Source organism: Mus caroli, chromosome 11 (assembly GCF_900094665.2).
Source record: "Mus caroli chromosome 11, CAROLI_EIJ_v1.1, whole genome shotgun sequence".
NCBI lineage: Eukaryota > Metazoa > Chordata > Mammalia > Rodentia > Muridae > Mus > Mus caroli.
The window spans coordinates 69209223-69228024 of record NC_034580.1 but is presented as its reverse complement, the minus strand read 5'-3'; the positions used below and the strand labels follow the sequence as shown (position 1 = coordinate 69228024).

Sequence of the window (18802 nt, the reverse complement as noted above, 5' to 3'; positions counted from 1 at the left end):
GACCATGCACATATGACACTGTGGTTCCAAGTCAGAAGCACTAGGAAACTCAGCTTCAATGTCACCCCTGCAAGGAGCTGCTTGCCATCTTTCCAGCTTGAAATCCTTTCCCTTGAGAACCTTTTGTTCCCTTGGGCAGAGTGCAGCACACAGCCCTGGATTCAGTTACCACAGGCAGACTGACAAGGAGAGTGAAGTTGGGTGTCTAAGTGTTGACTTCATCATGTGGAAAATTGGACTGATATCTGTTTTACCCATGTCACCGGATGTGTTCACAGTAGCTCATGCTTTAAAGACTAGATTACTGTTTGTATGAGCATTTTATTTACTGTGTTTGATCACTCTGCTAGGCTTATAAGCATGTATGGGTAAGGCTCATGTGACTACATATTGCATTTCTCTTCAATTTTGGACATAATTGCATTTATTATGTGTATCAATAACACTTAATAAATGTGAAAAAAGTGGATGAAAATACTAGTTTGTGATTATAGCTAGAGATAACTAGACCAGGCATTATTTACCTATCTGAATAAATCTTTGAATAACCTAACCTAGGTAAGTGTTTTTCTACCTACTTCACATTTAATATACCTCTAAAGTATTTATTTTAGAGAGAAAAATTCCATAAAATTGAATAAAGTGACATTAATCAGATATATTAAATTTAATAATAACTATTATGTGTTTTGATTACTTTATTAGAAGTTTTGATTAATTATATTATTACAGAAAGGTAGTATGATTAAAGACTTGGGTATCTGTAGGAAGTGAGAAAGCTTGAAGTGGTGGCACATACTTTTATCCCCAGCACTACTAAGGTTAGATAGGAAGGCTACTGTAGTCTAAACTGATAACTTGGGTGAGGATAGCCCAAGATACTTAGTAAGATCCTGTCTTAAAAATCAGATCTGAAATCAATACAATATCAATGAATCAATCAAACTTTACAACTTAGAATGTTAGGAAAGATAGGGAGACCATACAGTCACAACTTGAGGCTAGCAGCAAGAAGCCTTAGGACCTACTCGTTCGGGAATGGGGAAAATTAAAACACACAGCCAGCGAGAGAGACAGAGATGGATAGCGATGGACAGCTGTCCTACCCCAATTGTCTGGCAGGAGATAAGAATTTAGTTAAATATGAAGCAACATGTAATTAGTTAGAGAATGAATTTACCTTGCTTTCTTCCCTCTGCTTAAGCTCTCCTGCAACCCTGCATTGACTGTGCCCAACCAGAAGCCAGAGAACATGACAGCCTATTGTTGAGTCTACATGGATAGCTTTCTAGAACTTAGGGGTGATGGAGATAGAAGAGCGGACCTAAGTCTGTTAGTTACTTTCCTCACTGCCATGACCAAACCCCTGATAGAATAAATTATGGAGGGAAAACTTTCATTCAGCTAATGGCTTCAGAATGTGTGATGGCATGACTGCCTCCATTAGTGACTGGGAGTATGTGGGGTAGCTCACTGGTGTGGAAGAAGAAGCAGAGAAACAGGCTGGAACAAGAAGTGGGTTGAATCTTCAGAGAAATACCCATACTTTTGCCAGTTGAGCCCTACCTTCTAAAGTTCCCATAGCATTCAAAATAATACTATTTTTATTTAAAAGAAAAATTAGTATTTGATGCTGGTAAATTTCTTTAAAGTTAAAACTACATAGGTCTTTATTCTTTTCTATACCATCATACACATCAGTTTATTTGGTATTGTATAGTAACACACACTTTTAAAATCTCTGCTAGTAGGGACTTGGGATGGAGAGAGGAGGGAGAGTGGAAAGATGAGAGTAGGACAAGAGGTGGGAGGAGATGGGAGAGAATACAAATGGTCATAAAATTGAATATAGGTGTGTAGCAGTCAGGGATGGGGAACTGGAAGTAGCTGCTAAAAAGTCCCAGATGCCATGGAAGCAAGAGGTTCCCAGGATCCAATGGAAATGACGTTAGCTGAAATACCCAACAAAGGGGAGAAAGAACCTGTAGAGACCATATCCAGTGAATATGCATGACCTTCAGTTGAGGGATGGGGACATCCATCCATTTCAAAAATCTTAACTCAGAATTTTTCCCTTGTAAAGGAAATGCAGGGACAAAGAGTGGAGCAGAGGCTGCCACACCTAGGGATCCATCCCATCTATAGACACCAATCTCAGACACTATTGCTGATGCTAGAAGTGTATGTTGACAGGAGTCTGGTATAGCTCTCTCCTGAGAGTGTCTGCCAGTTCCTTACCAATACAGATGCAGATTCTTGCAGCCAACCATCAGACTGGGCACAGTGATCCCAATGGAAAAGTTAGGGGAAGGATTGAAGAATCTGAAGGGGATTGCAACTCCGTAGGAAGAACAACAATATCAACTAACTGGACCACCCAGATTTTCCAGGGACAAACCACCAACTAAAAAGTACACATGGAGGGACCCTCTAGCTGTAAATGTAGCAGAGGATTGCCTTATCTAGCATCAATGTGAGGGGAGGCCCTTTATTCTGTGGAGGCTTGGTGCCCCAGCATAGGGGGAATGCCAACATGGTGAGGCAGTAATGTGTGTGTGTGTGTGTGTGTGTGTGTGAGTGAGCATGAGAGCACACTCATCGAGGCAGGGAGAAGGGGAATGGTATGGGGAGATGGTGGGAGGGAAACCTGAAAGGGAAATATCATTTGAAATGTAAATAAATAAAATAACCAATAAAAGTGTATGGAACTAGAAAATATCATCCTGAGTGAGGTAATTCAGACCCAAAAGACATGTATGGTATGTATTCACTAATAAGGGTAATAGTCAAAATAATAATAATAATACAGAATACACAAGATACAGTCCATAGAACTTGAAAAGCTCAACAGTTGAAGTGTCCAAGTGAGAATGCCCCAGTCCCACTTGGGAGAGAGAAAATTGCAATCACAAGTGGGGCAGGAGGGAAGGGGAGACCTGGAAGGGAAAGTGAACAAGGTTCAGGGCTGTGGGGGTGGAATGGGGAGAAGGGAACCTGATCTGGTATTGGGTGAGGGAACAAGACTGAAGCCCTGAGGGCCAGCAGAAAGAATGTAAACAGGCAACCTCAGGAAATAGGAAATTGGGGACCCCCCACAGAATACACCAGAGACCCAAAGACCTTGGAGATGAGAGACTCCCAGGACTCAAAGGGAGAGATCTTAGACGTAATGCCTGACAGTAGGGAGAGGGAAGTTATAGAGCCCACCTCCAGTAGGAAGACAGGACCTCAAGTGGGGGATGGGGTTGCCATGCCACAGTCACACCTCTGACCCATAACTGTTCCTGTCTGAAAGAATTACAGGGATGGAAATGGAGAGGAGCCTGAGGAAAGAAGGTCTTGTGACAGGTCCAAAGTGGGATTTAACTCTAGGGGAGTTCCCAAGGTCTGACACTATTCCTGAGGGTATGGAGGTCTCACAAAAAGGACCTATCATGACTGTCCTCCAAAAGACCCAAGAAGCAGATGAAAGAGTCAGATGCAGATATTTGCACCCAACCAATGGACAGAAGCGGCCTAACCCTGTTGTTGAATTAGAGAAGACTGAAAGAAGCTGAGTAGAAGGGTGACCCTGTAGGAGGACTAGCAGTCTTAATTAATCTGAACCCCTGAGATCTTTCAAACACTGGACCACCAAAGAGACAGTATATACCAACTGATATAACGCCCCTCAACATACATACAGTAGAGGACTTCTGGGTCTGTGAATTCAGAGATGATGCACCTAACCCTCAAGAGACTGGAGGCCCAGGAAGTTTAGAGGTCTGATGGGTGGGTGGGTGGGGGGCAATCACAAGGAGACAGTGTGGGATGGCATGGTGATGTGGGATGTGGAGCAGTCGGAGTGTGGATGGGGAACAGAATATGGAGTGCAAAAAATAAATTAAAAATAAAATAAAATGAAAAAAATTCTGCTAGTGGCTATCTAGTTCACTAGTAGGACGAACATACTCAAACAATTTTTCTTCCTGGCAGAAAAGATAGTTCAGTGGGTACAGGTGTTAGCTGTTGATTTTGATAATCTTGATCCCTTCTGAGGACTCATGTGATGAAAGGAAAGAACTGACATTCACATGCAAATTCCCCAATAAATAAATGTGAAAAACCAAACCAAAGCAAAGCAATCAAGCAAGCAAACAAACAAAATCCCCCTAAAACAATAAAACCCAATCAGCTAAAACTAAAACCAAAAAATAAAACAAAACAAAAACAAAATAAAACAAAACTTCATCCCTCCCCACCCCCCCAAAAAAAACCCCAAACCTCCACCACTACCACCACCACCACCACCACCACCACCATCACCACCACCACCACCACCACAATAACCCTTTACTTTTTTAGGGGAGGAACTGCTGCAGGCAGACCCAGTCGGGGGTCCCTCAACCCAGGGAGAATCAAGGTTTGGTACTCAAGTGGCACAGGAGTTGGCAATTGACAAACAGACATGAACACAAGAGAGTGCTGAATCTGACTCTACTCTTTCAAAGCGAGCATCAGAGTTATATAGACATTACAGAAGAAAACAGGGAAGTTAGGTGATACAACAGCAAGATACATTGAGGTCATTCTATGCATAATGACTCTTTACACAAAACAGAAAAATGCATACATAAAAGCCGCAGAAACTAAGCAGTGGTTACAACTGACATAAAGTCAGCCCTATCTAAAGTCAGCTTATTCTTAGGAGCCAGGTGTAATGGCTTCATGGTCCAGGTACATGGGCTTCACGCCCTAGTTACAATTCTAGTCTATTGTATAACCCTCCACCAGGGGTCCCTTAGTAAATACCTAAACTATGCTATTGTTCTGGACTTTGTGAAAGTATGAAAGAGGGAGGTTCTGTTCTTACTAAACAATCCGTGAATAACACAATACTCTAGTTCCTTCTTAAACCACAAGCCACCTTCTTCCTAGACCTTTGTAAATTCCTGCATATGGGAGTGACTCAACTGTTATTCAAAGTGTTGTGGGGGACCTCCATTTACCAGAGGAGCCCACCAACTTTCTTCTAGTATGAAATGTAGTCTGCCTTACATGACTGTAATGAGAATTCCAAGTTTACTTAGTTGAACTTGCCCTGAGATTTCTAACTCTTATGCATTAAACTGCAATGCCTGATTTCTTTCACTATGTCTCTTTCACCACTGGAGGCATTTTGTCTGAATAAGTAACATTCTTATGAAATTCCAAGCCCAAGGTGGGCTCAAGATTGACAAGGATGTTGGGACACTGGTGGAGGCCAGGAAATAACGTCCAATTTAATTTGGCTATTTGTCAAATCATTCCTTGTTGGCACCTATAATAAAACAATACTGAAAGAAAGCACACAAAACCCTCTACCAACTATCACAAGGACAAATCTGGACCACATCAGTGTTACAGGATGCCAAGGACCTCCAGGAGATCAGTTCCTGTGAAACTTTTTGCTTCAGGACTATGGCCAAGCTTTTGGACTTGTCATGCAGCCTCAACTGGAGTGGGTGTTGCAAGGAACTAGCAGGGGTGTAAAGGGAAAAGTGAGGGAGAGGGATAAGTGAGAAGGAGTAGCAGAAAGGGTTAATATGATCAAAGTATATTATATTCATGGGTAGAAAAGTCCTAACTAGACCTTAGCTTTTTATAATTAATATACAGTAAGAAAAATGAATAACAAAAATAAATTTTTTTTCTAGATATAGCATTAAGAGCCTAATTTTGACTGAAGTTCTCTTTGTGTGACACTAGGATTTGAAAGTTTTTCTCTGAATTCCTTTGCAGTCTTCAAATTCAAGCTCTTCACCGGATTATTATCTCAGATGCAAAATATAGATTATTAACACTGTTCAGATTTGTGCTAAGAAAACACTAAGGTATCAAATGTTGTGCTCAGAAATTTTGCTCTTAATACTCTGATACTGTGGGTGGAAAGAAGGTTCAGTCAGTGAACTGTCTGCTGTTCAATCAGGAAGACCTGAGTGTGATCCCCTACACCCACATAAAGAGCCAGTGTAGTGGTATGCATCCACAACCTGAGACCTGGGAAAGTGGGGACAGCGACTTCTCCAGGTCTCACTGGACAGTCTAACCAAGCTAGTGTTCTTCAAGTTCAGTGAGAGACTGTCTCAAAGAGCACACGTGGGTATGTACCACCCATGAATGCTTGCACACACACACACACACACACACACACACACACACACACAGAAACTTCTGGTATTTACTCAGACTTTTCTGGCATTGGTGTTTCTGGGATAAATATGAATCAATTTGAATGTGTATTTATTTTCTGACGTTGGCATTTTGTCCTGAAATATATCCTTTCAAAAGTAGAATGTAATCATTTGCTACATCTGTAAATTGAATAAAGTTTAAATCAGACTAAGCTTACCTCTAAAAATGTTTGTTTCAAGTAAATTTAATTTTAAGTTAATTTAAGTTCTCATACAAAGTAATGTTTCCTTATGGCATTTTCATACATATGTGCCCTTATATTTTCCCCTCAGTCATTCTAATCTCCATAATTTGTCATTATAAATTTTGAACCCCTTTTCTTTTTTCACTTGAAATGTACAGTGACTTTCACTCCTCCTCTTTGAGGACTAGCTCTCATATTATGGGATGGTGTTATGTAAGCTAGCTGCAGGGGAGGAAAGCAATCACTAATCCTACACAGCTGCAAAGCCTACCAACAATGACTGACCCTGAAAGATTACCAATGGTAACCAATACCTCCATCTAATTGAATTTAAGGCCTATCTAGTAGGAGAGCTCAAAATTATATTATCTTCTAATTATAAATTATTCATGAATCTTAAAAGTAAAAAGAGTTTTGTTTTTTTATTTATAATATACATTTACATTTGTCACTATTTGTTAAAACAATAAGAATGGGCTAGGAAATTGTTCTTCTGTACTCCAAAAAACCCACAGATGTCTACAGAATCACACACTCATGGTGAAGGGCCAAATGATAGAGAAGTCTTTCTTTTCTCCCTCAATAGACATGTTAGTATTAGATAAATATCTCTGCTAACTTGTTATCTACCTACATTTTTTTCTTCAATTTTTTACTAGATATTTTCTTCATTTATATTTCAAATGCTATCCCGAAAGTCCCCTATACCCTCTCCCACCCTGCTCCCCTACTCACCCACTCCCACTTCTTGGCCCTGGTGTTCCCCTGTAGTGGGGCATATAAAGTTTGCAAGACCAAGGGGCCTCTTTTCCCAATGATGGTCGACTAGGCCATCTGAGTTTTGTTTTAACATCTACAAATATGTTTATTTATGCAATAAATAGTTATAATTTCCTGTTTTTGGAAGACAAACATACTTATTCCATTCAAGTTGAAAAGTCTTTTGTCATCTGATATTGACTTTACTTGCCAATATTTTCATCATTAACCCATTCTTCATGACATTATTAATCAAACTTTTATACATTTTTAAAATTTTGATTTTTATTCTTGTTTTAAAATTTTAAATTAATTAATTTGATCTAGTTAATTTATATTATATAATTTATATATTTTATTATATATCATAAAATATTAATAAATAATAATAAATGAAATTATATAAAAAATCCACTTTCCCCTGTTCCAAAGTGCTACTCAGACTTTTAGATTATGAATCCTGAAAGATACAGTTCTCCATGAGAAATGATGCAAATAGGACAGACACACATATCTCAAAACTGCGAACAGATTCTGAAAACCGTCAGACAGTACCATCATTGCAAGAACTTCATAGAGTGTACAGACATAAACATAAACTGTTCAGGTCATCCACTCTATATCCTCTGGATGTAGTCAGGAACTGTGTAAACACAAGTACGAACCTGCTCTTAGCAGAACAAAGAACATTGTTTAACACAAGACTTTTGTAAGTGGAAAGAGTTTACTCTAAAATGATGACAAATGGTATAGTGAATACATAGGCAGTTACCACCTAGTCTTTTATCACTACCATTAGTGCTCTCTGTTGTGCATAATTACATGTGCTATACTCTGTGGGGCATGGGGGCAATGCGGTTTTTTTTTCAATTTTTAAAATTAGATATTTTCTTAATTTACATTTCAAATGCTATCCTGAAAGTCCCCTATACCCTCCCCCCGCCCTGCTCCCCTACCCACCCACTCCCACTTCTTGGGCCTGGCGTTCCCCTGTACTGGGGCATATAAAGTTTGCAAGACCAAGGGGCCTTTCTTTCCAATGATTGCCGACTAGGCCATCTTCTGCTACACATGCAGCTAGAGACATGAGCTCTGGGAGTACTGGTTAGTTCATATTGTTGTTCCAATATAGGGTTGCAGACCCCTTCAGCTCTGTGGGTACTTTCTCTAGCTCCTCCAAAGAATGACTGTGAGCTTCCACTTCTGTATTTTCCAGGCATGGGCATAGGCTCACAAGAGACAGCTATATTAGGGTCCTTTCAGCAAAATCTTGCTGGCATATGCAATAGTGTCTGCATTTGGTGGCTGATTATGGGCTGGATCCCTGGTTCGGGCAGTCTCTTGATGGTCCATACTTTCGTCTCATCACCAAACTTTGTCTCTGTAACTCCTTCCATGGGTATTTTGTTCCCCATTCTAAGGAGGAATGAAGTATCCACACTTTGGTCTTCCTTCTCCTTGAGTTTCATGTGTTTTGTAAATTGTATCTTGGGTATTCTAAGTTTCTGGTCTAATATCCACTCATCAGTGAGTGCATATCATGTGAGTTGTCTTTTTTGATAACTTTGGGTTGGAAGTCGATTTTATTAGATATTAGAATAGCTACTCCCACATTTTTCTTCAGACCATTTGCTTTGAAAATTGTTTTCCAGCCTTTCACTCTGAGGTAGTGTTTGTCTTTGTCCCTGAGGTGGGTTTCCTATATGCAGCAAAATCTTGGGTCCTGTTTACATAGCCAGTCTATTAGTCTGTGTCTTTCTATTGGGGGAATTGAGTCCATTGATGTTAAGAGATATTAAGGAAAAGTAATTATTGCTTCTTGTTATTTTTGTTGCTAGATTTGGGGTTCTGTTCTTGTGGCTGTCTTCTTTTAGGTTCGTTGAAGGATTACTTTCTTGCTTTTTTTTAGGGCTTAAGTTCCATCCTTGTGCTGGAGTTTTCTTTTTATTATACTTTGAAGAGTTGCATTCATTGAAAGATATTGTGTGAATTCGGTTTTGTCATGGAATACTTTGGTTTCTCCACCTATGGTGATTTATAGTTTTGCTGGGTATAGTAGCCTGGGCTGGCATTTGTGTTCTCTTAGTGTCTGTATAACATCTGTCCAGGATCTTCTGGCTTTCATAGTCTCTGGTGAGAAGTCTGGTGTAATTCTAATAGGTCTGCCTTTATATGTTACTTGATGTTTCTCCCTTACTGCTTTTAATATTCTGTCTTTATTTAGTGTATTTGTTGTTCTGATTATTATGTATAGGGAGGAATTTCTTTTTTTTTTTTTTGTCCAGTCTATTTGGAGTCCTGTAGGCTTCTTGTATGTTTATGGGAATCTCCTTCTTTAGGTTATGGAAGTTTTCTTTTATAATTTTGTTGAAGATATTTATTGGCCCTTTAAGTTAAAAATCTTCATTCTCATCTACTCCTATTATCCATAGATTTTGTCTTCTCATTGTGTCCTGGATTTCCTGGATGTTTTGAGTTAGGATCTTTTTGCATTTTGTATTTTCTTTGATTGTTGTGCCGATGTTCTCTATGGAATCTTCTGCACCTGAGATTCTCTCTTCCATCTCTTGTATTCTGTTGCTGATGCTTGTATCTATGGTTCCTGATTTCTTTCCTAGGATTTCTATCTCCAGGGTTGTCTCCCTTTGGGTCTTCTTTATTGTTTCTACTTCCATTTTTAGATCTTGGATGGTTTTGTTCAATTCCTTCACCTGTTTGGTTGTGTTTTCCTGTAATTCTTTAAGGGATTTTTGTGTTTCCTCTTTAAGGACTTCTACTTGTTTATCAGTGTTTTCCTGTAATTCTTTAAGGGCTTCCACCTGTTTAGTGTTCTTCTGTATTTTTTTATGTGAGTTATTAATGCCCTTCTTAAAATCCTCTATCACCATCATGAGATATGATTTTAAATCTGAGCCTTGGTTTTCAGGTGTGTTGGGGTATCCAGGACTCACTGTGGTGGACATACTGGGTTATGATGATGCCCAGTTGTCTTGATTTCTTTTAGTAAGATTCTTATGTTTACCTTTTGCCATCTGTTAATCTCTGGTGTTAGATGTTCTGGCTGTCCCTGACTGAAGCTTGTTCCTCCTGTTATTCTGTTAGCCTCTGTCAGCACTCCTGGGAGTCCAACTCTCACCTGAGTCCCAGTGGTTAGAGCACTCTCTGCAATCAATCTCTCCTCTTGCAGAGAAGGTGTCCAGAAGTCTGGACCTCTGATCCACTTCATAAGTCCTGGGATCAGAGCCCTCCCTGGAGACCAACTCTTCTCTGGCAGGGAAGGTGCCCTGGGGTCTGTGTCTCAGCTCCATCTCTGGGCTGAATATTAAGGCCTGAAGGGACCCTGCCCAAGAAGCTCTGTTGCTTCTGCTGCCCACGTGCTCTCAAGTGATCCCAAGGTCCTGGGTGTGTGAGGGGGCCTGCTGTGTGGAGAGTCCTCTGGGGACCTTGGACCGTCTGCCAGGTTTTCCCCGAAGATGGCCCATGGCTGGACCTGACTAGAACGAATCCTAGCCTCTGGTAGTGTGGGTTCCTTTGTCCCTGTTCCTGCTGGCACAAGACCCTCCAGGATTCTTTAGAACTGATGTTGTGTTCCACTCATCCACAGTCCTGAGGCCCTTGGTGTGTGCTAGGGTGTGCCGAGGCCATTTGGTGTGGAGAGTCCTCTGTGGACCTTTGGGGCCTTCTTCTGGATTTGCATGGAAGATTGGCAATGCCTTTGTAAAGACAATAAAACACAAGGTCACAAGAGGGTAAGAATCACTGTGGAAGAGAGTATGGAAAGAGTGTTAGGAGGAACTCTTCAAAACAATGTCTTCTGGATATGACAGGGATGTTATAAATGAGCCTTCAACATCTATAGTTGCCTGCACAAGACCATACCAGGTCCTGCCCACAGTTTAAGAGCTGTGTGAAATCAGCTGCTTATAATGAGGGAGAATCAATTTTCTTTATGGAAAGCAACTGTGGAAGATTGCCAACATCCTGGTATTAAATCAAAACCCCTTGTGTTTGAGGGGAATATTAGAATTAGTAGGAGATATATACAGATGAGTACATGTATAAGTGTGTATACAGTAGATGAAGAGGACATGAATTTGAGAGTCGAATGTGGGGGGACACTGAAAAAAGTGAATGGGGGAGGGTGGATATGAGCAAAAAATTGAAGGATGATATTTTCCAAAACTTTCATTTTCTTGGGGACAAATACAACAACTACTAAAATACAACAACAAAAACAAAACAAATCTTCAGCTCCAGAATAATTGTCCCCATAGAAACAGTTGTCGTGTATGCCATCTGTCATGACTAAACCATCATTCTGGGGCACATGTTATAAAATAAATGCACAAAGAAGCCATTTATAACAAATTCTAAAGATACATTTTTATTTTCCTCAAGTCTAAGAAATTTGACTAGAGGGATCAGGGAATGGAGAGTGACAAAGAAACGTGGAGTTCAGAAAGAGACAATCGAGGTAGACATTCTGAAAGATCCTCAGCAGAGCAGATTGAGAACATCTTCACTTTCTCTGCAGAAGTCCCTGGGCCCAGGGGAAGGAGACTTTGCCCTTGAGAATTCTGACCAGTGCTCCCTTCATGTCTTTGTTTCGNAGGCTGTAAATGAAGGGGTTCAGCAGGGGAGTCACCACTGTATACATGACANCAGCTGCTGTGTCCTCTACCACTGAGTTAGAGGAAGAGGATGAGGGACATAGATAAGCCTTTATCACTGTCCCAAAGCACAGGGCCACCACAGAAAGGTGGGACCCACAGGTAGAAAAGGCCTTACGCCTTCCTTGAGCAGAAGGGAGCCTGAGGATGGCTGACACAATGCGGATATAAGACACAAGGATGAGTAAAAAGGGGATTAATATGACTGCACCTCCCAGAAAGAGAAGCACAAGCTCATTGATCCGGGTTTCAGAGCAAGCAATTTTCATTAGGGGTCCCAGGTCACAGAAGAAGTCTGGAATGACCTTCTGAGAGCAGAAGGAGAGCCGGAATATGAGGAAGGTGTGTGTCATGGCAACAAGGGTTGTAAGGGTCCAACAGACTGTCACTAAGAGTGAGCAGCGCTGGAAGCTCATGATCATCCTATAGTGGAGAGGGTGGCAAATAGCCACAAAGCGGTCATAGGCCATTGTGGCCAGGAGGAAGATGTCCATGTCTCCAAAAGTCAAGAAAAAATAGAGCTGGACCAGGCATCCTGCATAGGAGATGGTCCTGCTTTGGGTGTGGATGTTCACTAGGGCCTTGGGTATTGTGGTTGAGGTGAAGAGGATATCATCACAGGACAGGTTGGCAAGCAAGAAGTACATGGGTGTGTGGAGTCGTACATCAGTGCTAATGGCCAGGACAATGAGCAGATTCCCTGCTACAGTGACCAGGTACATCCACAGGAAGATCAGGAAGAGGATGTATTGTTGCTGTAGCTGCTCTGACAGTCCCCAGAGGAGGAACTCAAAGGTGCTTGTCTGGTTCTCTCTTCCCATGAGCACAGAAGTCAATAAGGAAAGTAGTCTTAAGTTAGCTTTCTGAGACGTTTCACTCTAGTTGAGTGCTCAGCAAACCTTTCTTGGGTCTCTAGAAAAAATGACAGTGTTTGTATCATAACCATCTGGTATATGCATAGGGCACTTAATATAGGCTGCTGTAGATGCTCTTCCAGAAAGTTCTGCAAGATGTAAATGATAGCCATTCAAATATTGTTCTTATACACTTTTCTGCATTTTATCTGGCCAAATTGTCTCTACTTGTACTATAGGTTTACTTAGCTGAAGATCAAGGAAGATTTGTTCGGCCACTATTACATGTCTTATAGCTACTAAATGCCAACTCTTCTCTTGGTTCAGCGCCAAATAACTAACACAGTAATAATGCTTACTCAGACAACTTTTCAATTCCAAATGATGGACATAACTACCTACATTGATAACTTAGATCATTAGAATTCAGTTTGCCCTACCTACACAAACCATTCTTGGATCTATGTTCAGCACCTGTTGTGATCCATCAGTGTCACAAACGTAATATTCTGAAGACAACATTTCATGTTTCTTAGTCTTCTAGAAACATGTTTCTAGTAGATAAGAAAACTACTTAGTGAATATCTGTCATATCTAGAGTACTCTTCAAAGCTTCAGTGAAATGGGAAAAAAGAATATCAAAACCTCCTTTGTCTAGAATTGCAAAACAGAAGGGGTGTGTGTGTGTGTGCAACACTTGTGATTCTAACACACTAAGATAGAGGTAGAAAGATGAGCAGTTAATAGCTAGCCTCCACTACATAGTGAATTTGAGTCTTTCCTGGGCTTCATGAGAGCTCATTTAAAGAAATGCTTAATGGAATAATAAAACATGTAGATAAATATAAACATTATCATCTTATTTCAGTTATAGCTATGAACACACTTCACTTCCAATTTCCTACTTAACTTACCATACATATGCTGCATAAGACTACAGATGTAGGTCCCTTCTGTACTACATTTTCCTGGCCACAGCTCCATCTATATCTCCAGAGGCCTGCTGTGGCTAGGGCCAACCAAGTGACTTTTCCAAGCCCCAAACTCCTGCCTGCTGAGTCCCCAGCAAACCCAGTAGTCAAGGTCTGCATTGACACCTTTGCCCTCCATCCTATGTTTCCATGCATATAACCACATTTCCAGACACCTCCAGCAATCATCGACCACCAGGTGAGACCCCCTACTCAAATCCTCTGCCTGACATCCTCTCCGGACAAACCCAGCAGTGGAGAGTTCCTGTTAGCTCCTTCTTCACTCCGCTTCTAGGGCTACACCTTCACCTACATCTCTGGAGTCCTGCTGGTGCCTAAGAAAAACAGAGTCCTGCACCTATCAAGGAGCATCAGCTCTACCTTCATACCCTGTCCCAGGAAAACTAACAGCCGGAAGCTGTCAGGGTATACCAGCTCTGCCTATATCTGTGGAAGCATAGTACAACCAAGGATAAATACCTCATATTATAGAGTAAAAAAAATATTATCATAAAAATTCTAAGCTCCCTCAAATCAAAATGTGATAAATATACAATTCCAATTAAATCAGTAGACTTCATTCATTCTTTTTTTTCTTGTTAAAATATTCAGCTTTATTTACAGGGCAATGAGGAAGGAGATATTGACAGAGCATAAGGGACTCATAGTCAGTTACTATCCTGAAAAATGAAACCAGCATTTGATAAGAATTATGAATACTGGATACTCAAAGCACACTTCACATCTGTAGGCATATTATAGGATTAAGAATAGGCAGTCTTGGTGGCTCAGTTTTAGACTTCATTCTTAAGTCTAACTTCAAATAATGAGCTAGAGGGAAGGCTCTGCTGGAGCAGGTGAGAGAGCCATCTTGTGTCCCACATCCCTCAGAGACCAGTCTGTGTAGGTGAGCATGCAGACTTCAGAGGCAACACATCTTCTGGGACAGGTCCTGTTTTGGGCCTTCATCTACAGCCAGGAGGCAGGTCTAAGTGCCAGACATCTCTACACCTTCCCTGCAAGAGTAGAGCTTGCCTGCAGAGAGTACACTGACTACTGAGACTCAGGAGAGAGGTAGACTCCCAGGTCTGCTGACAGAGGCTAACAGAATCACAGGAGGAACAAGCTCCAACCAGAGATAACTATAACAACTAACTCCAGAGATTACCAGATGGTGAAAGCAAGCATAAGAATCCCACTAACAGAAACCATGACCACTCACCATCACCAGAACCCAGCACTCCCACCTCAGCCCAATACACCTGAAAAGCAAGACTCGGATTTCAAATCATATTTCATGATGCTGGTAGAGGACATCAAGTAGGGCATTAATAACTTGCTTAAAGAAATACAGGAGAACAATGCTAAAGAGGTAGAAGTCCTCAAAGAATTACAGGAAACCATAACCAAATATGTGATGGAATTGAACAAAACCATCCAAGACCTAAAAAGGGAAGTAGAAACAGTAAAGGAAACTCAAAGTTCAAACACTGAAGATAGAAACCCTAGGAAAGAAATCAGGAGCCATAGATGTGAGCATCAGCAACAGCATATAGGAGACAGAAGAGAGAATCTCAGGTGCAGAAGATTCCATAGAGAACATGGGCACAACAATCAAAGAAAATGAAAAATGCAAAAAGATCCTAACTCAAAACATCCAGGAAATCCAGGACACAATGAGAAGACCAAACCTACGGATAATAGGAGTCATGAGAATTAAGATTTCCAACCTAAAGGGCCAGCAAATATCTTCAACAAAATTATAGAAGGAAACTTCCCAAACCTAAAGAAAGAGATGCCCATGATCATCCAAGAAGCCTACAGAACTCCAAATAGACTGGATCAGAAAAGAAATTCCTCTCCACACATAATAATCAGAACAACAAATGCACTAAATAAAGACAGAATACTAAAAGCAGTAAGGGAAAAACATCAAGTAACATATAAAGGCAGGCCTATTAGAATTACACCAGACTTCTCACCAGAGACTATGAAAGCCAGAAGATCCTGGACAGATGTTATGCAGACTGTAAGAGAACACAAATCTCAGCCCAGGCTACTATACCCAGCAAAACTCTCAAATACCATAGATGGAGAAACCAAAGTATTCCATGATAAAACTAAATTCACACAATATCTTTCCACGAATCCAGCCCTTCAATGGATAATAAAGGGAAAACACCAACAAAAGGATAGGAACTACATACTAGAAAAAGCAAGAAAGTAATCCTTCAACAAAACTATAAGACGACAGGTGTAAGAACAAAATCCCAACTTTAACAACAAAAATAACAGGAAGCGATAATTACTTTTCTTAAATTCTCTTAACATCAATGGACTCAATTCCCCAATAAAAATACATATACTAATAGACTGGCTACACAAACAGGACCCAACATTTTGTTGCTTACAGGAAACCCACGTTAGGGAAAAGGACAGACACTACCTCAGAGTGAAAGGGTGGAAAATAATTTTCCAAGCAAATGGGCCAAAGACTCAAGCCAGAGTAGCCATTCTAATATTGAATAAAATTTATTTTTCACCAGAGGCTATGAAAGCCAGAAGATCCTGGACAGATGTTATACAGACACTAAGAGAACACAAATGCCACCCAGCCTACTATACCCAGCCAAACTTTCACTTACTGTAGATGGAGAAACCAAAGCATTCCACGACAAAACTAAATTCACACATTATCTTTCCACAAATCCAGACCTTCAAAGGATAATAACAGAAAAAAAACCAATACAAGGACGGAAAACATGTCCTGGAAAAAACAAGAAAATAATCCTTCAACTAACCTAAAAGAAGACGGCACAAGAACAGAATGCCAACGTTAACAACAAAAATAATAGGAAGCAACAACTACTTTTCCTTAATATCTCTTAATATCAATGGACTCAACTCCCCAATAAAAAGACATAGACTAACAGACTGGCTACACAAAAGGACCCAACATTTTGCTGCTTACAGGAAACCCACCTCAGGGAAAAAGACAGACACTACCTCAGAATGAAAGGCAGGAAAACACTTTTCCAAGCAAATGGTCTGAATAAACAAGCTGAAGTAGCCATTCCAATATCTAATAAAACCGACTTCTAACCCAAAGTCATCAAAAAAGACAAGGAGGGGCACTTCATACTCATCAAAGGTAAAATCTTCCAAGAAGAACTCTCGATTCTGAATATCTATGCTCCAAATACAAGGGCACCCACATTCATTAAAGAAACATTAGTAAAGCTCAAAGCACACATTGCACCTCACACAATAATAGTGGGAGACGTCAAACCACCACTTTCACCAATGGACAGATCATGGAAACAGAAACTAAACAGGGACACAGTGAAACTAACAGAAGTTATGAAACAAATGGATCTAACAAATATCTACAGAACATTCTATCCTAAAACAAAAGGATATACCTTCTTCTCAGCACTTCATGTTACCTTCTCCAAAATTGACCACATAATTGGTCACAAAACAGGCCTGAACAGATACAAAAATATTAAAATTGTCCAATGCATTCTATCAGATCACCATGGATTAAGGCCGATCTTCAATAACAAAATAAATAATAGAAAGCCAACATTCACATGGAAACTCAACAACACTCTTCTCAATGATACCTTGGTCAAGGAAGGAATAAAGAAAGAAATTATGGACTTTTTAGAGTTTAATGAAAATGAAGCCGCAACATACACAAACTTATGGGACACAATGAAAGGATTTCTAAGAGGAAAACTCATAGCTCTGAGTGCCTCCAAAAAGAAACTAGAAAGAGCACACACTAGCAGCTTAACAACACACCTAAAAGCTCTAGAACAAAAGGAAGCAATTCACCCAAGAGGAGTAGACGGCAGGAAATAATAAAACTCAGGGGTGAAATCAACCAAGTGGAAACAAGAACTATACAAAGAATCAACCAAAGGATGAGCTGGTTCTTTGAGAAAATCAACAAGATAGATAAACCCTTAGCCAGACTCACTAGAGAGCACAGGGACAGCATCCTAATTTCAAAATCAGAAGTGAAAAGGGAGACATAGCAACAGATCCTGAAGTAAACCAAAACACCATCAGATCCTTCTACAAAAGGCTATACTCCACAAAACTGGAGAACCTGTATGAAACGGACAAGTTTCTAGACAGATACCAGGTACCAAAGTTAAATCAAGATCAGGTTAATGATCTAACAGTCCTATATCTCCTAAAGAAATAGAAGCAGTCATTAATAGTCTCTCAACCAAAACAAGCGCAGGACCAGATGAGTTTAGTGCAGAGTTCTATCAGACCGTCAAAGAAGATCTAATTCCAGTTCTTCACAAACTATTCCACAAAATAGAAACAGAAGGTACTCTACCCAACTCATTCTATGAAGCCATAAGTACTCTGATACCTAAACTACAAAAGACCCAACAAAGATAGAGAACTTCAGACCAATTTCTCTTATGAATATCGATGCAAAAATACTCAATAAAGTTCTCCCTAACCGAATCCAAGAACACATAAAAACAATCATCCATTCTGACCAAGTAGGTTTCATCCCAGGGATGCAGGGATGGTTCAATATACGGAAATACATCAAAGAAATCCACTATATAAACAAACTCAAAGACCAAAACCACATGATCATCTAGTTAGATGTGGAAAAAGCATTTGACAAAATCCATCACCCATTCATGGTAAAAGTCTTGGAAAGATCAGGAATTCAAGGCCCATACCTAAACATGATAAAAGCAATCTACAGCAAACCAGTAACCAACATCAGAGTAAATGGTGAGAAGCTGGAAGCAATCCCACTAAAATCAGGGACTAGACAAGGCTGCCAACTTTCTCCCTACCTATTCAACATTGTACTTGATGTCCTAGCCAGAGAAATTCGACAACAAAAGGAGATCAAGGGAATTCAAATTGGGAAGGAAGAAGTCAAAATATGACTTTTTGCAGATGATATGATAGTATATATACTTGACCCTAAAAATTTCACCAGAGAGCTACTAAGCCTGATAAACAGCTTCAATGAAGTAGATGAACATAAAATTAACTCATACAAGTCAATGGCCTTTCTGTACACAAAGGATTGAACCTGAGAAAGAAATTAGGGAAACCACACCCTTCTCAATAGTCACAAATAATATAAAATACCTTGGAGTG

At 40.2% G+C, this 18802-nt stretch overlaps 1 protein-coding gene across 1 annotated transcript; it reads right to left on the bottom strand.

Annotated features, from left to right (window-relative positions):
• Nucleotides 1-11675: 11675 nt before the first annotated feature.
• Nucleotides 11676-12647, bottom strand: LOC110306076 (olfactory receptor 1P1-like). Its single transcript, XM_021178265.1, has one exon. It carries the CDS (start codon nucleotides 12645-12647, stop codon nucleotides 11676-11678), a length of 972 nt encoding a protein of 323 aa, XP_021033924.1.
• Nucleotides 12648-18802: the final 6155 nt, after the last annotated feature.